Below are 26,400 nucleotides of genomic sequence, written 5' to 3'. Positions count from 1 at the left end.
ACAGGTCGCCATGGCGACAGCAGCAACAATCAGAAGATCAGCCGACGCCAGAAAACATCAACAAATCTCATTTCTTAAACTTTACTTTTTACTTAGGCGTGCTGATTGACTTTCAAACTTTAATCAAACAATAAAAAAGAAATGATCAGTTATCAATGAATGATCAATTATCAATAACTGATCACTTATAAATAACTGATCAGTTATCAATAAAAAAATCAGTTATCAATAAACGATCAATTATCAATAATCAGTTATCAATAATTGATCAATTTTAAATAATTTATCAGTTATCAATGAATGATCAATTATCAATAAATGATCAGTTATCAATAAATGGTCAGTAGTCAATACGAACACAAATGTCCTTCAAGAGAAACCAGAACAGTTCCCAACACCTGGGCGGGGGCGGAGTCTCCCGCTCAAACAGCAGCGAGTCGATGCGATTCGCTCTTAGAGTCCTGACTGACCCCACCCCCTTAGGAAAAAGCTCCGTGCTGATTGGACAGAAGTGAAGCTCAGACGTTCCGCGTCGTCGCCGGCGTTGAAGGAGGAGCTCGCCGCGCACTGGCGGACCGGTGGGAGGGGCTTCCGGGAGGATAACCTGAGATCGAAGGCGATGCCCCAACGCCGTCACCTGATAGGCTACAGGAAGAGAAGCCGTGGGAGGAGGAGCCTGATGATGCTCCGCCCCCGCTACAGGACGCCGGTGAGGCATAGGAGAACGAGGACGTGGAGCGAGAACAGGTAGGCCAGGAAGAAGTACCGGGAGCGGGCGCGGCCCGTCAGCAGCTTGGAGAAGTACAGGCTCCGCCCACGCAGCCACCTCCGGCACGCCACCGCCCCCCCCTTCACCTGGAGGGAGGAACAGCCAGGTAAGAGAAATACGGCTCCGCCCACTGCGCCGCGGACAGAGGCGGAGCCAGACAATACCTTTCTGGTGATGAGGGGCTGGGCGGGGTCGAGGCCCACGGCGTCCCACCCCCCCTCCTCCAGGTCCACCTCGATGCTGACGTCCCTCTGGGGGTCCCTGGACACGCTGGAACACACACACACACACACACGGTTAAACGTACAACGCTGCGTGGAGCTGACATCGTCTGGAGGGCGGGGCCTCACCTGTCAGACAGACGCAGCGCCGACTCAGCGGTTTCTCTCCTCGCCCTCTCATTGGCCAGACTGAGCTCCAGCTCCAGCAGCCTGAACACACACACACATTAAGACACACACACACGTTAACACACACGCGTTAACAAACACACACACATGTGAACACACACACACACACACACAGACACACACGTTAAGACACACACACACACACACAGACACACACGTTAAGACACACACACACACACACACACACACACACATGTGAACACACACACACATACAGATGTTAACACATAGACCTTAACACACACACATTAACACACACGTTAAAACACACACACGTGAACACACACACACGTGAACACACACACACGTTAACACACACACGTTGACACACATACAGACACACACCTCTCCCTTAAGGGGGCGCTCTCTGCCGTGGGGGCGTCGCTCCTCTCATGTGGGGCTCCGGGTGCGACCTCAGCGTACGCTGACCCCTGTTGGTGAAAACGCAGCGGTACACGTAAATCAGGCGCCGCTGGGCTTTGATGCGTTACCGCAGGCCGCCACCAGGGGGCGGGGTCACCTACCTGGAGCTGAGGCTCCAGCCACTGGCAGCGGTTCTGGGTGTCCCTCAGGGTCTGGGAGACGCTCCTCAGCTGCGCCGCCACGGAACCTTTCTCCTCCACCGCCTGCTGCAGCTGGAGGGGGGGCGGAGTTACATTCAATTCACACATTTGTTCCTTCAAAGGCCACGCCCCTTTGGGTTCTCACCATCGCGCTGGTTTTCTGGAAGGCGTGGTCTCGCCGTCGGATCTCGTCCGCGCAGCGCTGGAGATCATGGTGGAGTCGGATGTTCTCGGATTCCGACCGGCGCAGCGCCTCGTCCGATTGGACCGTTTCCTGTCACACGGCGAGTCACAAACACGCACAGAACATTAGAACCACCAACCACACACAGGAAGACTTCTGGTCATGTGACTCACCGGTGTGTCCTTCCTCCCTGTGTCGCACCTACGAAACACAACAGGTAAGACCAGGAGGTTCTGAATTGTTTCCATGGCAACAAAGAGGAATCCGACGGTATGCCCACGTGCGCGTGACCGCTCTTACCTCAGGACGTCCTTTTCTTCTTCGTTGGTGTTTTCGCTCCTCTGCCTCGCCTCCTGAAACAAAACCCCAAGAAACGTCAGGAAGAACCAACGGACGAAAGATTTAACGCTAAAAACGTGACACCAAACAAAACCGCATGCGAGTCAAAGCAACTGCACGGCAAGGACACGCCCACCCGGCATGCTGTTCACCAATCACAACTCAAGCAAGACTCACCGGCCCGTCCTCAACCTGGACGCCGCTCCCATTGGGCGCCACCGGGCTTGAACCTTGCCTGGATTCAACCCATCGTTTGGCGCCGCTCAACTCGTCCATCAAGCGGTCGCGATCGTTTTGGAGACTCGCCATGGACCTGGAGAACGCCGACAGCTGCCTGCCGTACGCCTGATTCTCCACCGCCGCCCGCTTCAGTTCCCGCTCTTTCTCCGACAAGCCCTTCGTCAGTTCGTCCAACAACTTGTTCAACTCCGCGTTGGAATCTTTGCTCTCCAACGCCTTCAGTTTCCGAACTAAGATGTCCCTTTCGTGGTCAAACGCGGCCAAGGCAGCGGCGGCGTCCTCCAGGCGGCGCTCGACCTTGTTCAAGGCTCGCTGGCTCGCACGGAGTTCCTCGTCGTACCGGCTCCTCAGGGTCTTGAAGTCTTCGATCAGCTGGTCGCGGTTGTCCTGAAGCGCCGCCATCGCTTTGCACAACGACTCGTTTTGAGTCTTGGCGTCCTTATGTTGCCTTCTTGCCTCGGCTAACTGCTGCTCCAACACGTATTGATCGTCTACCAGCTCGGCCATCCTCCGATTGGTCACTTCCTGTTCGAGCTCCACCGGGCGCTCCAAGGTGTTCGACTCATTCTTGTATTTATCCTCTGCTTCAGCTAGCTTCCTGCCCGTTTCGTGAAGATCGCCCATTTTTCTTCCTTCGTTTGCCGTCGATCTTTCCTTCTCAGAAAACTCAGCGCTGAGACGGACAATCTCCACCCTTAAAGCTTCTCTCACTTCCTGTTCCTTCTGGAGGTCCAACCGCGACTCCTTCAGCTGCTTTTCGGCCGACACTTTTTGGGTTTCCAGGGTTTTGATCACGTCTTGCTGCTTCTTCAGCAGCACCTTAAGCTGGTTGTCCTTCAGGGATAAAACCTGATTCAGATCTTCTCGGTAACGAACCAACTGCGCCCTCAGCATCGCGTTCTCAGAGTTGAGATCGTCCATTTGATGCAACAGTTTCCTGATCTCATTTTTCAGGCCTTTGGAGGCGCCGCCTTCCCCATCGGCGCCGCCATCTTTTCCCGCCAACCCCAACTGGCTCTTTGCCTCCAGCGTTCGGTATTCCGATATCAGCCGCTCCCGTTCGCTCTGCAGGGACACCATTGAGTTCTTGAAGGACTCCATCTTGGCAACCATCTGCTCTTTGTCCTGGTTGGATCTACCGACTTGGATCTGCAGACTTTTGACCTTGGCTTCCAGCGTTCTCAGCTCTCCATCGGCCTTTTCTCGCTTGTAGCGCATCGACGCTAACCGATCCTCATACACTGCTGACTGGGAGCGATAATTAGCCTGGAGTTGCTCCAGATATCCTGACATCTGTCCGTCTCTGCAGGACAGCAAGGAGGAGATCTCAGCATCTTTATTCTGCAAGAGTGTTTTCAACTGTAAAGAAATTCCCTCCTGCTTCTCAAAGTCGGCGTCAAGTTTGTCGTTTTGAGACCGTAGGAGAAGCAGCTGAGCATCGGCGTCGGCGTTGATCTCCTCCACTTGCTGGAGACTCAACTGCGTTAGAGAAATGGCGTCGTCTTTGTCGGCAACTTGTCGCTTCAGCGCATTTTTATCTTGTTCTAATCTTTCGGCCCGAGTGCCGAGCTCCTTCACTTGAGCGCCCAGAAGCTCCACCTTCTCCGACAGTTCCGTGTTGTTGGCGCTCAAAACGAACAGCTGCCTCTGCTGCGCGGCAGCGGCGACGGAGTAGTCGCCCAGTGATCTCTCTAGTCGCGACTTGGCCGCTCGTAGTTCGCTCAACTCTTTCTCCCGGACTCTGGTGTCTTCGAGAAACCGTTTGATGACGAAACCCTGTTCCACAAGCTGGCTGTCCTTCTCGTGTAACGTCTTCTGGTACAACCCGTTCCAGAGCTCGGTCGCCTCCGCGCCTTCAGGTGCGGCGGATAAAGCAACTAGCTTGGCCTCGTTAGTCTCGGCTGCTCTTTTCACATTCGTCAGCTGCAGCTCTTGAGCGTCCAATTGCCGAACGAGTTTGCCGACTTTACGGCTTTCGCTGTCCTTCGAGACCTGAAGGTCGTCTATCTGTTGCTGCAACGCCAACTGGTTCTCCATGTAGGAACGCAACTGTTTCTCGTGTGTTGATGGCGGGGATTTCGTCTTCTCCTCAGACTTTATATTCCCCAGACTCGTCGCCAGCTGGTCTCTCTCCGACTCGATGCTCAGAATCTTTTCTTCTGCCTGCTTCAGGAGATTCTTCTGGACGGTCAGCTCCTCTTCGACACGGTTCCTTCTCTCCTCCAAAAGAGAAACCTTCTCTGAGGCTTTACCCACCTCTTTCTCCAAGCGTTCCACGGTTGCCTGGGTAGACTTCAGAGAGCTCCCTAAATCTAAGATGACTTCCTGGTATTTGATGCAGTTTTGCTGCAGCTGATTTGTCTCCTGATGCTTCTCCTTCAGTAACTCCTGCAGCTCTTTATTGACATTCTTGGAGCCCTCGCTGCCGCGCTTCACCGTCTTGAACTTCTCCTCAAACTCTTTTACCAACTTGATCTGCTCATCTTCTTTTTCTTGACGGACTCTGTTGCTCATCTCTTCGCAAGCCACCAGCTGTGAGGACAGCTGAGACTTCTGGGTTTGCAGAAGTTTGACGGATTCGGTCAATTCGTCGATCTTTTCTGCGTTTTTGAGGATGACAGTCTCCAAATATTCGTTCTCGTTTTTCACCTTGTCTGAAATCTCTTGGACGTTTTCAAGCTCTTCCTGGAGGAGGGACTTGTCATCCTCCAGGATTCTCACCTTCTCATTGAGGCTGATAGTCTCTTGGCTGTTTCTGTTCATCAGGTCTTTCAGCTCTTTAATGGCGTCCTCTTTCTTTCCCAGGTGGACTTCGTGTTCACTTTGCAAACTTTCAATCCTCTCAGAAAGACTTTGCTTCTCCTTTTCCAACAAGACGGTGATTTCCAGTTGAGCACCGATCTCAGTTTTTTGGGCTTCAATCTGGGCGGTTAAGGAATTATTCAAACTGAGAGATTCGTCCAGTTTCAGCTGCATGTTGTTGGCGTATGGATTTGATTCCAGGTGCTTCTTTTCCACCAAAGAGCCTTCGAACGTCTCTGGAGGTTGTCCATCTAATCCATTCATCGCCTTGAGATTGTCCGTTGACACTTTGAGTTTGGAAATCTCGTCCTCCAGTTGTTGATTTCTATCGGTCAAGTTGCACGTCATCGTTTTATGGTTTCCTTCAAGCTCAATCAGTTCCTTCTTGGTTTTCTCGTTCTCTTTCTCCAGCTCTTCGATCTTCTGCTGTTTCTCTTTGAAAACTTCCTCCATCCTCTCTTTAAATCTCCAACTCTCCTCCTCCGTCTCTCTTGCTTTCTTCTCCATAATCTCCATCTCCGCTTCAAGTTTGTGGATCTTCCTGAGGGCCTCCTGTCGGTCCCTCTTGGACCCCTCCAGAAGCTGCCTCATCTTATCCATCTCGCTGCTGACATTTTCGTAAGCCTGCAGGAGCGACTCATACTCTTGCTTCAGCTCGGCGTGCTTCAGCTTCCACTTGGACAACTCGTCCGTTTGAGAGTCCTTCAGAGACTCCAGCTGGCAGGAAAAGGCTTGTTTCTGCTGGGTGATGTTCTCGATGGTGAGCTTCAGGCTCTCGCAGGCGGCGGTCAGGCTGCGGTTGTCAACGAGGACGCCATCGACCTGGGTGTTGAGCTTCTCCTTCTCCACATTCAAAGACAAAACCAACCTGTCCAGGTCCGTCTTTTCTTGTTTCAGCGTCACCACAGACGATTCCAGAACCAACTTCTCCTCCTCTTTAGCATCATGCTCAGCTGTCAGCTTTTCCACTTCTTCTTTCAGGGACACAACTTCCTTCATCAGTTCTTTTCTGGAAACCAAAGCTGCTTGAAGCTTCCGAGTCAAGAGAGAAATTTTGCTTTTGTTGTCCTGGTCGTTCTCCTTTGTGCCTTCTTCTACAGTTTTCTGGAGCTCAGCAGCCTCGGTTCTCAACCTTTCAATGGCAACTTCCTGTATCTTAACTTGCTGTTTTAATTGAACCTCAAGTGCAGCAATCAGTTCTTCCTTTTCTGAAACTTGAGCCTGGGAAGCCAACAAAGCTTCATCCAACTGCTTTTGCTTTGCTTTAAAGTTTTCTGCACATTTGCAAGACAAACAGCCGTCTTCCTTTAGATTGTCGGCCTTTTCTTTCTCCACATCCTTTAATTGCTTCGTCAGGGTTGTTAGTTTACCTTGAAGCTCATCGATTAGCGATGAAGCATTTTCTTTTTCTTGCTTCAACAAATCCAAACTCTTTTGTTTCTCATTTCCATCCAGTTGTGATTGTTGGAGCTCCTTGGAGAGCCGCTGTTGGGTTTCCTCCAAAGTCTTCTGAATGTTTAAAACCTCTAGAGAATTCTGGGAAACCAAACCGACGGTAGTCTCCAGTTCCGCTTTCATCCATTGGCTTTGCTTCAGAAGTTCTTTGTTTTTCTCCAGCAAGAGTCGCTGTTCTTCCTCCTTTGCTTGGAGCGCAGACTCAGATGTTCTCAGTCGAGTCTCCAGCTGAACGTTTTCATCTTGCAAGGCTTGGACCTTCAGCTCAACAGCTTCAATCGCGACCAGATACCTCTGGACGTCTTCCATTTTGTCTTTTAGTTCCATGTAAGCTTTCTCCAAGTCATCCTCCACCACATCAAGTTTGGATTTCAAAGCTTCTGCTCTACGCTCCACCACCACAAGAGCCTGGTCTTTATTCGCCAACTCAATGGACACGTTCTCGAATTTGGCTTTTACGTTTTCTAACTCCGTTTGTACGTTCGAGAGACTTTGACATTGATTCTCTTTCTCGGCCACAGACGTCATCAAATCCTCAACCATTTGATTCCTTTCTTCAACCAGCCGTCTTAAACCGTCCAGTTCACCTCCATCAGACACAGAGGTTCTCTCGAGCTCCTCCAGTTCCAAGATCTTCTTGTCCAGGTTCTGTTGGACAGCGCTGATCTCATCTGTGTGCTGACACAGTTGGGTCTCGTACTTTTCTTTCAGCTCGGTCAGTTCTTCAGTTAACTTCTTTTCCTGTTCTTGAGCTTTCCTCATTGTCTCCTTCCGAGCCAACAGGGCAGCCTGGGTCTTCTTCTGTAACGTTGCCTTTTCTTGCTTCAATTGTGCGACCTCTTTTTCCAAATCGGCAGCGGAGGAAGTTTTATCCTTCAGCTCCTCTTTACATGTCTTGATTTCATTTTCAAGTTGGTCTAATTTCTGCATCCAGTCGTTTCGTTCCTGCTCGAATGCTGCTTCTTTTTTTATGACTCCGGTTTGCACCTGCGATAAAATGGTGCTCTTCTCCGTTAGTGTTTGCAAGGTTTGACTCAAACTGACCTCTTTTTCATTAATGGTGGCTTCTAAAATTTGCTTTTCAGACTCCAATTGTTCCAGTTGACTTTCATACTCTGTTTTCTGAGTGAGAATCTCTCCTTCTTTTTCCTGAATTTTCGTTTCAAGGAGAGAAAGACTCTCTCCGGACACCTTGGCAGCGGTTTCAGCTTCCTGTATCTTGTCTTGTAGAAGTGAAACCTCCGTGTTATTGATAGTACTCTCTTCTTTTTCCTTTTCATATTGCTGAATTTTTTTGGAGAGCTCCTTTCTTAAAATGAGAGCTGCTTGAAGCTTCTTCTTTATTGCGTCTTTTTCTTTGCATGCTACAGCTAGTTCACTCTTCAACGCATCCTTCTCTTGAATTAGCTGAAGATTCTCTGAGTTCTTGGTCTCAGAGATCTCTTTCATTCTTTTTAGGGAGGTTCTATAGTCTTGCTCCAAGTTGTCCAACTGAACAACCAGAGATTCTTTCTCCTCGATAAATTTCATCCTTTCATTGGAGGCAGATTCCACGATTTGGGCGATGGAAGCGTCTTTGTCTTTCAACTGCTGACTCAGCCCAGCCAGTAGCTCCTTCTGCTGAATTATCTGAATGCTCATGCAGTTGACTTGATCGTCCTTTGCTTGCGACTCTCTGAGTAACGACGACTGTCTTGCGGTCGCGTCTTTCACGTGATCGGACTCGACGCTGAGTCGAGTTTGCAGATGCTCCACCATCTCCTTCAAAAGGATGACTTGTTGGGCGTTCTCCTCGTTACTTCTCTCTCTTTCAGAAAGAGTTTTCTGCGTTCTTTGCAACTGGGGGACGATTGCGTTCAACTCGTTGCTCAAGGCCTCTACCTCAGACTGATGTCTTTCTTGTAAATGCTTTAGCATGTCATGTAAAGAAGCCGATCTCTGCGTTGAAACGGACGACTCGCTATCGGAGTCGTCTTTTCTCGCTAACAGTCTTTCTAACTCGAGTTCTGCTGCTTTTAAAACTTCTTTCAAATCGTCGTTGTCGCGTTCCTTCTCCTGGACAGACGCTAACACTTTCTCGAGTTGAATCCTAGACGCCGACACCTCCAGCTGTTTGGCGTTCAGCTGATCGGAACCCTGTCTAATAGCAGAAGACGCCGCCACTAGCTTGTCCTGAAGACTGTCCAAGTCTTGCTTCAAAGCATCAACTTTAACGTCTTTGGATTTCAATTCATTCTCAAAGCTTATCAACTGTTCTACCAGCAGATTCTTCTCCTGCTTCTCTTTATCCAGAACCAAAAGCCACTCTTTCTCAGAGTCTTGCAGAATTTGCTCTACCTTTTGCACATTTTCTTTTAATCGAGAAAGCTCTTCGTCTTTGGCACTAACCTTAGATTGAAGCCCCTCCTTCTCGGACGTCACTTCCTGCTGCATTTTAATCCACAGCTCCTCCTGCGACGCCTGAATCTGACGATTCCTCTTTTCCAATTCTTCCTTCTCCGCCAGTACTTTTCGGACTTCGTCTCGTAAATGAGTAACGGCTTCCTGGTGCTCATCCTTAGACGAAACCAAATCCTCGCCGAGTCTCTTATTTTGCTCTTCCAGCTTCTGGATTTCCGAAACGAGCTGAGACGCTTGTTTGGCTTGGGACGAGTATTGATTATTGATCGCGTGCAGAGCCATTTCCCTCTGCTCCAGGTTTTCTGTCAGGGCGTTCATTTGTCCGACGACTTGAAGATGTTGAGACTTCAGTCTTTCTATTTCCACGGTCAGCAGCGACACGCTAGCTTCATGCGAAGCTAAAGATTCGTCCTTTTCTTTCGAGAGACTGGAGTTCCGGTCTTCTGCTTCCGTCAGCTGAAGCTGAATCTTATTTAACTCCTCCTTCAGCGTTTCTATCGTGTTCTTTGCCATTTGATGTTCATCATCCGTGTCGTCCAGCAACTTCCGAAGTTGCGATACCTCGTCGGACTTTTCCGACAGTTGCTTCTTAAAATCTTGCAGCTCTTCTGAGTTGGTTACAAACTTCTCTTGCAGGTTGTTGAAGGCACTTTGCGTTTCGTCTGCTGACGCTCTGAGGTTTCCGCACTCAGCGGAAAGCAACTGAATCTGATTGTGAAGCTGCGTCACCAACTCCGTACTTTCCATGAACTGAGTCTTGAAGAGGAACGCCTCGTCGGCCGATCTCTGAACGTCCTGAAGACGCTTCGCCTGCTCGGAAATGGCCGCATCTTTTTCCTGCAAGGACTTGTTCAGATGTTCCGCCTCGGATATCCGTACATGCAGGGCGTTGTCCAGCTTGGCTACCGTTTCCTCCAGGTGTGAAATCTTCTCCTTTAGGCTCTCACACTCGGCATCTTTCGCTTTTAGATCCGAGTTGAGATTTTCGACGGCAGTTTTGGATAAACTTTCGTAATCCGAGCTCGACCGTTCTTTATCCTCCAAGTTATTCCTCAGGACGGACGCCTCCAACGCCAAACTGTCGATTTGAGCTCTCAGCTCGGAAACTTGAGCGTTTAAACGATCGTTGTCGTTCGCTTTCTGCTCCAGCTTCTCCTCCAGCTCAACCACCCGACGGTTGACCTGTTGAATCAACGTCTGCTGTCCTTCCAGCGACTCATCTTTCGCTTCCAGGTTCGATCGGAGCCTCTCCTTCTCCGCGGACGCCGTTTCGGCCTCCTGGCGTTCCTTGGAAAGCTCCACCAGAGTCTTCTGAAGCTCGGCCTTTAATTTTCCGCTCTGCTCCTTCAACGCTTGAATGTCATCTTTGAAATCTGTCGCCTCTGCCGTCCTTTTGCTCTCCTCTTGCGTCAGCCGCAGGTTTTCCGTCGTGAGTTTCTGCACCGTCATCTTCAGGTCGGTGATTTCTGCAGCGGTTTGATCCATCAGTCGCTTCACTTCCTGCCTGAGAGACTCCGCCTCTTCCTGCATCTGCGATAAGACCGTTTTCTGTTGCGTAACTTCCTTCTGATACGCCTCGCATTCTTCCACCTTCTCTTGGATCCGTCTGTCCTTCTCCTTTAGATCAGACACCAGGACAGACGTCTGTTCCTGAAGGATGGAAACGGTGTCTTGGAGTTGAAGCACTTGGTTTTGCTGAGCTTGTTCTTTCTCCTTCAAGGAGATGTTGAGAAGATTGACTTCGTTCTTCAAGTTCTCCACTTGTTCCTGCAGATTTTTGAGTTCTTCTTCTCTTTCCTCCACAGTTTCCGAGAGTTTCATGCATTGGTTTGTTTTCTCCAGCAAACCTGCTGAGCTGGAAAGTTCTTTTTCCATTAAGACCTTCTTCAAGTCGTCAGCTTCCGTCGTGAGCGTCTCCTTCTCCTTCAACAGGCCGTCGATCTTCATCTCCTTCTCCGAGATTTGTATTTCAAGGCCAGACATGACGCCGATCTGTTCGCTCAGACGCTGAATCGTCTTGTTTGCTTCATCCAGCTCGTCTTTGTGTTTCAGACACTGCTGCTTCACGTCTTTCAACGCATCTTCTCCGTCTTCGATTTGCCGCTGAACCTGCGATCGTTCTCCACGAAGGGCTTCCACTTCTTCCCGTAGCTTCAAAACCGTTTCTTCTTTCCGCGTCACTTCCTCCTTCAAACCGCCGTTCTCTCTAAGGACCTCCTCCTTCACCTCCAGCTCCGACCTCAGACGGTGTTCCTGTTCCGCCGCGTCGTGCCGCAGCCCTTCTATCGTAGACGTCATCTCCAGCGCTCGTTCCTGCTGTCGCGCGTCGTTCTCCTCCCGTTCCCTCAGGAGGACGTTGAGACGATCGCACTCGTTGGTTTTCTCCAGCAGGATCTCGGAGTTCGAGTGTGTGCTCCGCTCCAGGACTCGCTGTAGCTCGTTAGCCTGTAGCGTTAGCTCCTCTTTATCCCTCTGAAGTCCGCTGATTATCGCGTTGTTTGCGGATATTTGGGATTCCAACGATTCTTTTTGCTTTTCAACATCTGAAAGTGTTTTCTCGCGCCCTTTTAACTCCAGTTCGAGCTTCTCTCTCTGACTCGTGAGGTCATTTATTTGTCCGTCCAAACTGCTCTGCCCTTCCTGAAGCCGACGCTCGTTCTGCTTCTGCAGCTCCATCTCCTCCATCAGCGCTGCGACTTCTTCTCGCAGCCGCTTCTTCTCGGCGTCGACATCTTTCAGAAGTTCGTTGAGTTTGCAGATTTCTTCAGACTTTTCCTGAAGTTCGTGGCTTAGTTTCTCATTTCCGGACATGAACTTCTCCCGCTGTTCGCCAGCGGCTTCCAGTTGCTTCCTGATGATCTCCTCGCTCTTCTCCTGCTCCTCCAAACGTCTGGACAACGCCGTCACTTCGTCTTCATACTTGTCTTTCGCGGATCGTAGTTCTTCCTGGTGCTTCCGTTCTTTACCTTGAAGCTGTCGCTCCATCTCCTCCCTGAGACGCTCTTCTGACTCCCGCAGTCTCTGATTGGTTGAAGCCAGCTGCTCCTTTAGCGACGTGATCTGCGATTCGCTCTCGGACACGTGACTCCGATTGCTCACGATTTGTTTCTGGATCTTCCCTCGGAGCTCCAGGATGCTTTTCTTGTCATCTTCGGCCTGCTTCACCAGAAGTTCCACCTCGTTTACTCCGGCTTCTCTTTCCTCTTCTGCTTTGACCAACTTCGTCTCAGCATCCTTGAGGTTTCCCACCAGCTCGGAGATCACCTTGTCCAGGTCTTGTCGATCGGCGTTCTGCGACTCCCTGATGATCTTGGCCTCGCGTTCCGCCTTACTCAGCGCGTTCTCCACCTGAACCAGGTTGTCTTCTTTCATCCTGAGCTCCTGCTTCAGCGCCGTCACCTGTTCTGTGTATTCCATCACGTTTCCGGACAGCGTCGATATCTCCTTGTCCTTTTCCGACAGCGTATCTTTAAGACTGTCGATCTCCCGTTCGCAGCTTTGAAGATCGTGAATGAGTTGCGCTCGCTCCTCCAAATAAGTGGAGTTTAGTTTGTCCAGTTCCTCCGTGGTCTGATCCAGATCTGTTTGCAACGTTTCTATGGTTACTTCCTGCTTTTGTGACTGAAACGAGAAAAACAAACAGATACGAATTGAGCAAATTCGGACAGTCTTCATCCGTACAGAAGCACAAAATTCCATCACACCTTCTCTTTCAGCGCCGACAGCTTCAGCGTGAGGTCGTCCACCTCCGTTTTCACCTCGCCGCACGTTTTCTCGGCGCTGCTGCACCTCTTGGAAACGTTCTCGAGCTGCAGGAGAAAGAACAGGAGCGTCAGCTAACGCTAGCTTAGCAAGCAACAGACAGGAAGAAACCCAGGAAAAGGAACCAGAGTTCTCACAGTGAGCTCCGTCTGGAGGAGTTTGTCCGACGCCTCTTTCAGCTGCGTTTCTTTTTCGCTCAGAGATTCACGGAGGCTTCCGATGAACTCCAGCTTCTCGGACGTCTTGGCTAACGTGTTTTCCTTCTCGATGAGGGAGATTTCCAGACACTCCTGCGTGTCGCTGAGGCTAAAAAAAAACAACAACTTCCTCATACAATACCACAGTTCCTCTCTGGACACCCTGTCATCAGCTTTCTCCAGATCTACAAAAACACAATGCAGCTCCCTCTGGCCTTCTCTTTACTTCTCTATCAACATCCTCAAAGCAAATACTTCCTCTGAGGCTAAAAAAAACAAACATCCACTTGAAAATAAGAAAATAATACGACTAAAATAAACGCTTGACCTAAAATCTCAGCCGAAAACGCGATCGATTTGGGATTGTGAGGTTTTTTGGTTCAAATTTAGGAGGATGCTAACAGTTCCCGTTGGTGTTTAAGCGAATTTTAGCACTTGTAGCTGAGGATGCTAACGCTTTCAGGACTAGTTAGCGACTGGTTACCCTCTGAGCTGCTCGTTCAGGCTGTTAACCAGCAGCTGATGCTTCTCCGCGTCTCGGCTTTGCTGACTCCGGGCGCCGGCGAGCTGGCTCTGCAGTTTCTCCGACTCGTTCTGCGGCAGAAGGAAAGACAGTCGTGCAAACAGGAAGTGACAGATGGAAACTCACGGCACACAGCGGCAGAGAGGGATTGTGGGAAAGTTTATCGGTACAGGTGAACGTGACTGAACACACCTGGTGAGAATGAGATTAAACAAACACTCCACACCGTTAGCCGCCACCGCCAGAGGTGCTCTCCAGCGCACACACACACACACACACACAAACACACACCAGACCTGGGGGGCCCAAAGCGGCTCCTCATCTTCATCTACATCAAACGTCACCTGTGTTAGAAGGCTGGGTTACAAAACTACTCCTGAGGGGGGAGGAACATGCAGTTCACGCGTCCGTCATGAGGTTACAGGATGTCAGAAGGCTGATTGGCTGGGAGCATGGAGGTGATGGTGGGCGGGGCCTGTCGAGGCAGGGGGCGGGGTTACCTGTAGCGTCTCTATGCGGGCCTGCAGCTGCAGACGGTCCCCCAGCTCCTGGCAGCGCTCCTCCAGACTCAGGATCTGCTCCTGCAGCTGATTCCTCTCCAGCTCCAGCTCCTCCACCACCGACCGCAGCCCGTCTGGAACCAACAGGGGGGGGTTAGAGGGGGCGGAGACCGGCCACGCCCACCACGACAGGTGGGAATTATTAGATTAAATTCACAGAGTTGATAGATTATCCAAAGCTTGATAGGAAAGGGGAAGAGATAGTTATGAAACACATGAAACACTGGATTATCATCCATATCAGATTATCATCCATATTGGATTATCTATACTGGTTTATCATCTATACTAGATGATCATACATACTGCATTATCATCCATAGTGGATTATCATCCATACTGGATTATCATCCACATTGGATTATCTATACTGGATTATCATCTATACTGGATTATCATCCATCATGGATTATCATCCATACTGGATTATCATCCACAGTGGATTATTATCCATACTGGATTAACATCCAGACTGGTTTATCATCTATATTGGATTATCATCTATAATGGATTATCAGCCACACTCAATTATCATTGAAACTGGATTATCATCCACAGTGGATTATTATTCATACTGGATTAAAGTCCATACTGGTTTATCATCCGTAGTGAATTATCATCTTTTCAGGATTAGTAGTGGACTATCATCCATCCTGGAGTATCAAAAAAAATTACCAACCATACAGGATTATTTCTAGTTTTCAGATTATTATTCTATTACTTCTACATTATTAATCTATTACTCTGAGATTATTATTCCAGTTCTCTCTGATGGATCTTGTGGTTTCAAGCAGCAGACAAGACCAGATGAGAGGAAATTAAAGGGGTGCAGAACATGCAAACCATGAGAACAGGAACTTACCCAGACGAAGTGGCTCCGCCCACACTCACGTCACCTGATCTCGACGTTATCACACACACACACACACACTCATACACACACACATACACTAGCCAGCTCAACCAGCATGCACACGTCCACAGAAACACTGCAAACCGATGGGATGGAAACGGAGGAACGAGCAACTGCCTCCGGGGGGCACCGGGGTCACGAGAACCCGATCGGGAACCAAACAGGGGGGGGGTGAAATAAAAACAGAACCCAGTGCAGCGTCACGACGAACGGCAGCTTCCAACAGGAACGTGCATGCTAGCAGAAACTGTCCAGCGGGTCTCACACCTGTGCCGGGAGCACTGAACTCGGGCCACCAACCTCCCATGTTCTCCCCCTCCATGGGTTCCACGCCCCCGGAGTGGATCTTCTGGTCCGAAGCGTCAAACTCAAAGTCCTCCTGCAGGTGGAAGAAAAAAACGTTTAAAGGTAGTGGTAGTGGTGACCATATCTGTGATGACACCTCTGACTCTGACCCACAGTAACTCCTCCCTCCTCCTCTTCCTTTGTTCTCAAGCTAAGCTACATGCTACATGCTACAGTAGATCATCAACAGTGACTCTGTTGTTGTTGATGATCTTTAAAAACTGGTGGAGAGTTCCTGGAAGTGTTTTCTTCTTCTTCTTCTCACGGATTACATTATCAGGATTAAAGTTTCCGCAAACTAATCTGGATTAAAACGATCATGTGAATCACTAGTGACGCTAAACGGTAAATACTGGAACTACACGTCCTGTAATTGTTTCTGGTCAGTCTGAGGGAATAGAACGTTAGTATGTAGAGTAGTAATGACATTACTGTAGTATTTAGAGTAGTAACGACATTACTTTAGTAGAGTAGTAATGACATTACTGTAGTATTTAGAGTAGTAACGACATTACTTTAGTAGAGTAGTAATGACATTACATTAGTATTTAGAGCAGTAATGACATTACTTTAGTATTTAGAGCAGTAATGACATTACTTTAGTATTTATTGTAGTAAATGACATTTAAATGACCTCAAAAGATTGAAATTTAATAATGACTTACAAACAATTCAATTTACAAACAATTCAACTTACAAACATCCTTTCAGAACCAGTTGTGTTCATATGTTGAGGACTTCCTGTACTTCAGTGAAATATATTTTTTTCCCCCAGTTTTAAATAAAAACTGAGCAGCTCGTACATTTTGAGATTATGGTGTTCTTTGGGTCGATATGTGGGCGTGGCTTCTTCGCGTCCACCTACCTGCAGGCTTCTCTGGGCTGGAACCGCCAGCTTCCTGGTCCTGCGCTGGCCGAGCCGCCCAGCTTGAGCCAGTTCCTCCTCCAACTCTTGCTGCCGGGTTTCCAGTGCTGGATCGGAGCAGCCAGGAAAGAACCAGTCATCCTCAATCAGTTTTGTGCCACAGGGGTAAGGGGGATGTTGGTTGGATTTGGATGGACGTATGGATGGAAGGAGGGATGAAAACAGGAAGGATGGAGTGATGGAGGACAGGATGGAGGAGAAGGGGTGATGGAGTGGAAAATGAGGCACTTTGAAAAGAACAAATGAGCTTCTAAACGCGACAGTTTGGACAAAAAGCCACAGACTTAAGGAAGCGTGGAGACGGCGGCCGATGGATAGAAGAGGTGATAAACTGGTTTGACTTCACATTCCGGTCAAAGCTGTTCACACCTGACAGAGGGAAACAGCATTCACCAGTGAGGGAGGCAATGGAAGAGGTGATGGAGAGGGGGGAGGTGGCCCAGTTTCACCAGTAAAAGGGGAGTGGGCAGTTAAAGGGGCGGGGCAGATTCATGTGGCGTTCAATCTCTACTTGGCGTCTCATCTAGCAGCAAAAGGATTAGGGTGAGAACGTGTTCCCATCCGTTTTGCGACAACAGGCTGATTTTTAGTGGGGGAGGGGGAAGCAGGTGGGGCAACAAAAAGAGGAGGGGTTTATCAGGCGGAAGGAGTGGTCAGATTGAGGGCGGAGCCAGGGCTCCAGAACAGGCAGGTCTGGTTAATAACAGGAAGAGAAGAGTCAAAGCAGAACAGAACCAGAACGCCTAGAGGATGGGTCAAGATGGACAAGAGATAAACCCCGCCCACTTCCCCTTCCCACGCCACGTTAGGTAAATGTAAATGCTGTCTATTGATCGTTTCGCTCAAGTGATTGATTATATAAACTCTTCATAGCAGACGTGTTGATTTCTACAACCAATACGACTCTAAACATAAACAAACCGAACATAAATAACAAACTGAACATAAATAAACAGCCAGATTATAAATAAACAGCCTTCGGCGCTAAGCTAATCGGCTTAGCCGCTAAGCTGACCGATGGCTGGAGGAGCAAAAACATATCCTGTCCAGGCTTCACTGCATTTTTTACAGTGTTGTCTCCTCCATCAACTCTACATATAACCAAGTTGTGACAGAAAAAAACCCAAACAACCTTTTATTTTTAAGTGGGCGGGGTTTACGTCTCTGTTTTGTGCTATCCATCCACGTTTAAAAATTCGCCACTCGTTCTAGAGATCCAATTTGCAAGAATAACCCCAATTTTCCGACGTTCTCTGATAAAACGTGACGAAGACTATGGAGGTAATGACTCCTGCTGGACCTGGCCACGCCCCCTCGGCATGCTGGAGGCGGAGCAATCCGTCAGGCTCAGCGGCGAATACACAAAACACAATGATGCAAATCAGATGAATTGAAAAAAAGGGACGGAAGAAGACGAGGACAGACAGGAAGGAGTGATGAAGAGGGGCGAGACGGGAGGAAGAGGAGGCGGAGCCTGCTGCTGCACTGCCTGCAGCTCCTCCAACAGGAAGTCAAAATAGAGGCGAGCTGCGAGCAGTACAGCGAGGACGAGCTGCGCCGAGCCTGCGTGCACAAAACTGATGGGACGCTGTTTTCTGTGTGGCTGCTCCCATCCCTGGAACGCAGCCTGGAGGCGGAGCTTAAAAAGGAGGAGGTAGGTGCTGGTCGCCTCCCCCGGTAACAGGAAGAGATGATAAAGGAAAGGAGTTCATTCAGACATCAGAGGAGAGAACAGAACATGATGGAGGACAAAGAATGGGAACGGGTGGAAATGGAGACGCCGGCGTGACGGGTGGAACTACGTGACGCCAGTGAAGCGCTCAAACCGGATCGTTCTACTCGACCCGTTCGAACCGCGTCATTTGTAGGCGGGGTGAGAACACGAAACCTTCTGCCGGCGCCGCCCGCCCGCCTTACCCTCTCGCTCCTCCTCCAGGTGGCCGATCCGGAGGCTCAGCGCCGCCTTCTCCTCTTTCGCCCGGTCGCGTTCATCGGCCGCCATCACCTGCCACTCCAGCACCTTGCTCTGGGTGTCGTCGGTGCTGCCTGATTCGCTGGCCTGATGGGAAGGGGGGGCGTAGGGTTACGGGGGAGGGCGGGGCTGCGAACCCGTTTGTTCGGGGGCGGTTCTGACCTGGGAGGCGGCCCTCTTGGTGAACGTCTCCAAGTCGGCCTGCAGGCTGCGCTGCTGCTCCTCGTAAAGAACCAGCTTCACCTCCAGCATCTCTGCAGGAACCAGACAGTCAGTTACGCCCCCTCTGGCCAAACCGACCCCACCCCCTCACCACCCCCCTGGCGGTCCAGTTTACCGTTCTTAGCTTGCAGCTCCTCGTATTGTTCCACTTTCCACTGATTCTCCTCTCGCTCCTCCTCCAAGGCGGTGATTCTAGACCGCAGGGCAGTCAGGTCAGGGGGGGCAGCTCCCGCCTGGAGGGGGACAAGAAGTTCAAGATATGACAGGAATCTGCACCAGAATGCATGATTATCCTACCCCTACTCCCTAGTCCTTTTCCCCTATCCCCTATTACCTATCCTCTATTCCCTATCCCCTACCCCCTATCCCCTACTCCCTACTCGTTTCTCCTTTCTAAATAAGCCCCCCCCCCCCCCCCCAGGTGGACACAAACCCACTAAAACACCTCCATGACTTCAACATCTCTTCCTCCTCTGACAGGACAACAGGGATGAATTGAATTACGTTTGGCGGACTAAACAAAACGTGAGGAATCATGGGAAACCTTCGTCACCTGACTTCTCCTCAGCTCCTCCTCCAGCTGTCTGATCCGGGTCTTGGACCACGCCTTCATCTTCAGGAACTTGGCCTCTGATCGTTCCGCATCGTTGGACTTCTGCTTCACTTGGGCTGTTAATAAACGATAGATCCGGGTGAACGACCGGCGTTAAAAAAATCGATGATCATGTGATCATCTCTGATTGGTTCAAACTGAGCTCAGCTTCACTCCACCTTCCAGCTCAGCGATCCGTTGGACCGGCTCTGCCGACGCCTTCCCGCTCCCTGGCGCCTCCTGCTGAGCCGACGGCGGCGACCTCCTCAGCTCGTCCAGGAGCTCCTCCCGCATCAGGACCGTCTGCTGCTGATGCTGTTCCTTCAGCCGCTGCACCTCCCCCTGCTGTTTGTCCATCAGGTCGCGGAGCTGCGCTCGCATCACGTGCTTCTCCGCCTCCATCCTGGACTCCAGGCTCTCCCTTTCCACCTGCAGCCGGCGCAGCCGCTCCGCCAGCTCCTGCAGGGAGGAGGGAGACGCTGTGTCCATCACCACTGTCTCTAATCCGTCCATCACCACTGTCTCTAATCTGTCCATCACCACTGTCTCTAATCTGTCCATCACCACTGTCTCTAATCTGTCCATCACCACTGTCTCTAATCTGTCCATCACCACTGTCTCTAATCTGAGCATCACCAGTGTCTCTAATCTGTCCATCACCACTGTCTCTAATCCATCAATCACCACTGTCTCTAATCTGTCCATCACCACTGTCTCTAATCTGTCCATCACCACTGTCTAATCCATCAATCACCACTGTCTCTAATCCATCCATCACCACTGCTTGTAATTCATCACCACTGTCTCTAATCTGTCCATCACCACTGTCTCTAATCTGTCCATCACCACTGTCTCTAATCTGAGCATCACCACTGTCTCTAATCTGTCCATCACCACTGTCTCTAATCCATCAATCACCACTGTCTCTAATCTGTCCATCACCACTGTCTCTAATCTGTCCATCACCACTGTCTCTAATCTGTCCATCACCACTGTCTCTAATCCATCAATCACCACTGTCTCTAATCCATCCATCACCACTGCTTGTAATTCATCACCACTGTCTCTAATCTGTCCATCACCACTGTCTCTAATCTGATCATCACCACTGTCTCTAATCTGTCCATCACCACTGTCTCTAATCCATCAATCACCACTGTCTCTAATCTGTCCATCACCACTGTCTCTAATCTGTCCATCACCACTGTCTCTAATCTGTCCATCACCACTGTCTCTAATCCATCAATCACCACTGTCTCTAATCCATCCATCACCACTGCTTGTAATTCATCACCACTGTCTCTAATCTGTCCATCACCACTGTCTCTAATCTGTCCATCACCACTGTCTCTAATCTGAGCATCACCACTGTCTCTAATCTGTCCATCACCACTGTCTCTAATCCATCAATCACCACTGTCTCTAATCCATCCATCACCACTGCTTGTAATTCATCACCACTGTCTCTAATCTGTCCATCACCACTGTCTCTAATCCATCAATCACCACTGTCTCTAATCTGTCCATCACCACTGTCTCTAATCTGTCCATCACCACTGTCTCTAATCTGTCCATCACCACTGTCTCTAATCTGTCCATCACCACTGTCTCTAATCCATCAATCACCACTGTCTCTAATCCATCCATCACCACTGCTTGTAATTCATCACCACTGTCTCTAATCTGTCCATCACCACTGTCTCTAATCTGTCCATCACCACTGTCTCTAATCTGAGCATCACCACTGTCTCTAATCTGTCCATCACCACTGTCTCTAATCCATCAATCACCACTGTCTCTAATCTGTCCATCACCACTGTCTCTAATCTGTCCATCACCACTGTCTCTAATCTGTCCATCACCACTGTCTCTAATCTGTCCATCACCACTGTCTCTAATCCATCAATCACCACTGTCTCTAATCTGTCCATCACCACTGTCTCTAATTCATCAATCACCACTGTCTCTAATCTGTCCATCACCACTGTCTCTAATCCATCAATCACCACTGTCTCTTATCCGTCCATCACCCAGTCTCTAATCTGTCCATCACCACTGTCTCTAATCCGTCCATCAACACTGTCTTTAATCCATCAATCACCACCGTCTCTAATCTGTCCATCACCACTGTCTCTAATCCATCAACCACCACTGTCTCTAATCCATCAATCACCACTGCCTCTAATCCATCAATCACCACTGTCTCTAATCCATCAATCACCACTGTCTGTTATCCATCAATCACCAGTCTCTAATCTGTCCATCACCACTGTCTCTAATCTGTCCATTAACACTGTCTCTAATCCATCAATCACCACTGTCTCTAATCTGTCCATCACCACTGTCTCTAATCCATCAATCACCACTGTCTCTAATCTGTCCATCACCGCTGTCTCTAATCCATCAATCACCACTGTCTCTAATCTGTCCATCACCACTGTCTCTAATCCATCAATCACCACTGTCTCTAATCTGTCCATCAACACTATCTCTAATCCATCAATCACCACTGTCTCTAATCTGTCCATCACCACTGTCTCTAATCCATCAATCACCACTGTCTCTAATCTGTCCATCAACACTGTCTCTAATCCATCAATCACCACTGTCTCTAATCTGTCCATTGACACTGTCTCTAATCCATCAACCACCAGTCTCTAATCTGTCCATCACCACTGTCTCTAATCCATCAATCACCACTGTCTCTAATCCGTCCATCACCACTGTCTCTAATCCGTCCATCACCACTGTCTCTAATCTGTCCATTAACACTGTCTCTAATCCATCAATCACCACTATCTCTAATCCATCCCTCACCACTGCTTGGAATTCATCACCACTGTCTCTAATCCATCACAACCGTGTCTAATCCATCACCACTGTCTCTAATCCATCACCACTGTCTGTAATCCATCCATCACCATCTCTAATCCATCTGTCAACACTGTCTGTAATCCATCACCACTGCTTGTAATCCATCACCACTGCTTGTAATCCATCACCACTGTCTCTAATTCATCCAACACCACTGTCTCTAATCCATCACTAGTGTTTCTAATCCATCACTACTGTCTCTAATCCATCCATCATGGCTGTCCTCACCACTGTCTCAAATCCATCACCACTGTCTCTAATCCGTGTTTCTTCACCTTCTCTTCCTTTTCCTCTAATTTATCTACAAATACTCTGACTTTGGCTAATCTTGATTCCTCATGTCCCCACCTTCCTAAATGTTCCTCCACCTGCTCCTGCAGACCACACTGCAAACAGGAAGTGGCTCAGAGCTGATCCCTGATTGGTCCCAACAGAAAAAACATTAAACTAACTTCAACATTTCGTTTAGTTCTTAACATTTCCCTGACCGTTATCTGCTGGTCCCGGCCGTCCACCTCCCCCTGGAGAACGTCGATGACCTGGGATTTACCCAGCAGCACCTCCTCCTTCTCATGGAGCTTCTGCTTCAGAGCTTTCAGAAGCTGAGGAGGACAAACACACGTGTGTGTGACGACGTTATAAAACACCAACGTTCCTCCGCGCCGCAGACGCTAACCTGCTCCAAATCGGCGCTAGCGTCGGACTTAGCCGCTAGCCTGAAGAGCTCCTGCTCGTGCATCTGACTGATCTCCGTCAGCTGGTTGTCCTTCTGGATGATGATGTCTTTGAACGTCTGGATCTGAAGACAAACAGAGGATTCCTCAGCGGGCGTCGGACAAGAGCCGGCGTTCCGGAGCGGCGCCGTTTCAAAAAAACCTACATTCTGTTTGTACATGTTCTCCTTCTGGATGAACTGCTCCTTCTCCGTCAGCAGCAGCGCCTTCAGGCTCTCTACCTGCTCCTGCAGCAAACTGGAACGCTCCTCCGACTCGCCCACCTTCCTGGTCAGACCCTGAACCAGCAGCTGTAGCTCCTGGGGGGTTCCCCCGTCCTCCAGCTGGGGAGACACAGAACAGAAAGAGTCACGATCGTGAGGAAAGATGATGGAAAGGACGAATGGGAGGAGGTTCGGATCTCATCCCCGAGAGCTGCTTCAGTGAAATTAGCTAAAAGAAAATCATTCGTTGTTGTCAAATCTAGACATTAGACATACTTTTTTTTCTCTTTTTTTTAAAAATTTTAATTATATTGAAATTAAATTAAAATTAAATTTTTATTTTAAATTTAAAAAAATCAAATCTAGACATTGGATATACTTTTTTTATTTTAATTTAATTTTAAATTAAATTAGAAATTAAATTTTAATTTAAAATTTTTTTAAAATGTAAAAATCAAATCAAGACATTGAACATACTTTATTTTTGTTTTAATTTCATAATTTTAATTATATTTTAAATTTAAATTAAATTAAATTTTAATTTAAATTTAAAAAAATCAAATCTAGACGTTGAACATACTGTACTTTTCTATTCATAAATTATTTTGCCATTAAAACCCCCTGGTTTAGATGTTTAAGGCGTCACTGAAGCTAAAATATTAGCATCAAAATCTTTGTTTGTTGCACATAAACCACCTGATGTTCTACTAAATATCCAAAATAAATCTTTTTCTCCTGATGAAAAAAGCCTAAACTTTAAAAAAAAATCAGCCAAAACGCCCCAAAATCCTGGCGGTCTGAGGAGCTCTTAAACGCATCACGGTGAAAACAACGAGACCTGCTGAGGAGCGGCAGCGATTGGCTGATCTCCTGCCAGCGCCGTCTGCAGGTGGACGATGTAAGCTTCCTTCTCCGCCAGCTTCCTGTCTCTCTCCGTCAGCATGGCGTCCATCTCCTCGCCTCGCCGTCGCTGCCGCTCCACTTCCTTCCTCTGACAAAGGTTTCCAGAATAAAAGCGTGAAATGATGAAGATGAAGGGCGACTGAGGACGCCGTGACGCCGTGATCGTGCTTCACCTGCTGCTCCAGCTCCTCGGTTCTCAGCGCCAGCTGCTGCTCCAGCTCCTCGCTCTTCTTCTTCAGCAGGACGATCTTCCCTCGACTCGCCTGATCTCCTCCTTCTGAGGAGCCCTACACACACAACACGGATGAAGCAGCGCCTCGAGGAGCAGCGTGTGTGCGTGTGTGTGTGTGTGTGTGTGTGTGTACCTTCTTGTGGTGCGTCGGGGTCGCCCCTCCCGGCTGCTTCTTCAGCTCCTCCAGCTGAGCGTTGAGGGACGTCACCTTGGCCTTGTTCTGGAGACGCAGCTTTGAGAGTTTGGCCTCACATGTCTCCTTCTCCATCTGACACACACACACACACACACACACACACACACACACACACACACACACACACACACACACACACACTCGTATGATCAGCTCCTGACTGGTGGCGGCGGCGGCCAAACCGTCCTCACCTTCAGCTGCTCCTCCTGCGCGCGGAGCGCCGCGTCCTTCTCGCGGATCAGCTCCTTCAGCTGAGAGACCAGCTGCTCCGATTGGACGAGCCGCTCCGCCGCCTCGTCCCCGGGAGCCCCGCCCCCGACGACGGGACCCCCAGGAGCCTGATGGGGGGGGGGGCAGAAACACAGGAAGCGTTTGAGATCACGTCGAGGTGACGGAGCAGCATCGGCGTTCCGGTACGTCTGTCGCCGTGGCGACGTGGACTCGCCGGACGCCGATGACGTGTTTCAAACTGGGCGGAGCTTGTCGGTGACAAACAGGTTTTTCAATCGTGGAATTTGGTGTCATGACGACAGCGAAGCCACAAAGTCAAAGCCACAAAGTGAAGCATCATGGGATTGATCGAGAACATAAAGGAAAGCGATGGATCGATAGCCACAAAGCGCTAACAGCTAACGATCCAATGGCCACGCATCCGGCTGCTGATTGGCTCAACCGTCCTCCTGAGGCTTTGCGGTCGTTTGGTATTGACTGACAGAGTGTGTGAGCGTGGATTCCGACACACACACACATATCAGCTATGAAGAATACGCTTCTGTTGCCGACGGCAACACTCGACACAAACAACAACAACAACAACAACAACAAAACGTGAGTACTCACTAAAGCGCCCGCCTGCCCCTCGTCACCGGAGAACCACTTCAGCATGGTGTCTCTTCAGCCTGGAACACACACACACACACACACACATTCAAGAATTCTGTCGGGCCGAGGTTCTCTGGGGTCATGTGACACAAACGGACCAATCGCATCCCTTCTAATTGGGATCAGCGTTAATTTTGAGTATCCGGGTCTTCGTGACCCTGGAGGAACGCTTAGAAAAATAACGAGGCGGCATTCCAGGAATACCGGCGTCTGATGATGCGTCTTGATCCTGGGGGGGTAGGTCAGGTTGGGTGGGGGGGTGGGGGGGCAGAGAACCTACAGGAAACTGGATCCAATCCCCCTGAGCTACAATCTGATCCCAGGTCAGTCTGGGTCTTCATTATCCGTCATCTCACGGTGGTGACACTGGATCACCTGAGGTGGAACATCCGGGTCCCGGGTGGTCACGTGACACGTGATCAATCATTCACGAGCCTGTCCGGAAATGTTTGCTCCGCAGCAGACTCGGAATAAACCCAACCCTGTCTGGGGGAACGACAGCGGCGGCCTGAGGTCACGTTAAATGAACCGGAAACCGGCTCAGACCGGTTCCTGCACCGCCAACGTGAAGCTAACTTCACAGGCGGTCCCATTAAAGAAACATAAAGTCATGCTAACAGGCTAACTTCGCTAAAAGTTGGGTTTAGCTCCCTTATAAACGTTAGCTAGCATTAGCTTAAAGCTACAGGGTTGACCCAACAGAAGGCCTCGGAATCCGGAGGGGGGGGTGGGATTTGGGGGCGGGGGGGGGTCCGGAACTCCATTCTAATGCGAGTCACAAGCTAACATTAGTCCAGCCGTGTCAGGTGTGCGGCTACATGCTAACACGGCTAGCACCAGGAATAACTTCACCGGGATGGAGTGACGTCACTCAAACTGACCGTTCACGTGCTTACCGTGATCACGACGTCATGAAGAGTCCACCTGGAAACCCGCGACCCCCTCCGGACCCCCAGAACTCACACTATTTTCCACGGGACCATAGACGGGTCACATTTGTCAACACACAACTGAGATAAGACGCGCATGCGCAGCAGTGAGCTCATGACGAATACCGGAAGTAGATCGTCGATGACTTTTAATCATTTTCTTCACCTTGTAATTATCTTTTATAACGTAATAACACTATTAATAATAATAATAATAATAACAAGAACAATAATAATAAAATAGAATAAAAATATCCTAGATTATTATTATCAT

The 26,400-nt window shown here is 49.3% G+C and overlaps 1 protein-coding gene across 1 annotated transcript; it reads right to left on the bottom strand.

Moving 5' to 3' along the window:
- Positions 1-696: 696 nt before the first annotated feature.
- Positions 697-26,226, bottom strand: LOC137593962 (golgin subfamily B member 1-like). The gene is made up of 31 exons (XM_068313112.1): positions 26,094-26,226; positions 25,156-25,214; positions 24,507-24,653; positions 24,253-24,387; positions 24,061-24,174; positions 23,823-23,975; positions 22,928-23,104; positions 22,724-22,846; positions 22,536-22,649; positions 19,353-19,632; positions 19,135-19,250; positions 18,697-18,814; positions 18,522-18,613; positions 18,305-18,446; positions 16,328-16,434; positions 15,385-15,496; positions 14,145-14,278; positions 13,941-13,988; positions 13,606-13,715; positions 13,062-13,230; positions 12,867-12,971; positions 6,277-12,783; positions 2,443-6,234; positions 2,227-2,279; positions 2,100-2,127; positions 1,888-2,016; positions 1,704-1,814; positions 1,525-1,610; positions 1,120-1,200; positions 934-1,039; positions 697-855 (listed from the first exon to the last, which is right to left on the bottom strand). Exons 2-31 carry the CDS (start codon positions 25,198-25,200, stop codon positions 697-699), a joined length of 13,593 nt encoding a protein of 4,530 aa, XP_068169213.1. The 5' UTR covers positions 25,201-25,214; positions 26,094-26,226.
- Between the last annotated feature and the right edge of the window lie 174 nt (positions 26,227-26,400).

The sequence above is a fragment of the Antennarius striatus genome, chromosome 1, assembly GCF_040054535.1.
Source record: "Antennarius striatus isolate MH-2024 chromosome 1, ASM4005453v1, whole genome shotgun sequence".
Taxonomy (NCBI): domain Eukaryota; kingdom Metazoa; phylum Chordata; class Actinopteri; order Lophiiformes; family Antennariidae; genus Antennarius; species Antennarius striatus.
The sequence above is the reverse complement of the archived record's forward strand: the minus strand, read 5'-3'. Positions and strand labels throughout refer to the sequence as shown.

Bases quoted from the DNA above. Each gene is read 5' to 3' on its own strand.
- LOC137593962 (XM_068313112.1), bottom strand. From the start codon at position 25,200: ATGCTGAAGTGGTTCTCCGGTGACGAGGGGCAGGCGGGCGCTTTA. The intron at 19,251-19,352 runs GTGGAGTGAAGC...GTTTATTAACAG, and splicing joins ACGGATCGCTGAGCTGGAAG to CCCAAGTGAAGCAGAAGTCC. The intron at 18,447-18,521 runs GTCAGAACCGCC...CCTTCCCATCAG, and splicing joins CCAAGAGGGCCGCCTCCCAG to GCCAGCGAATCAGGCAGCAC.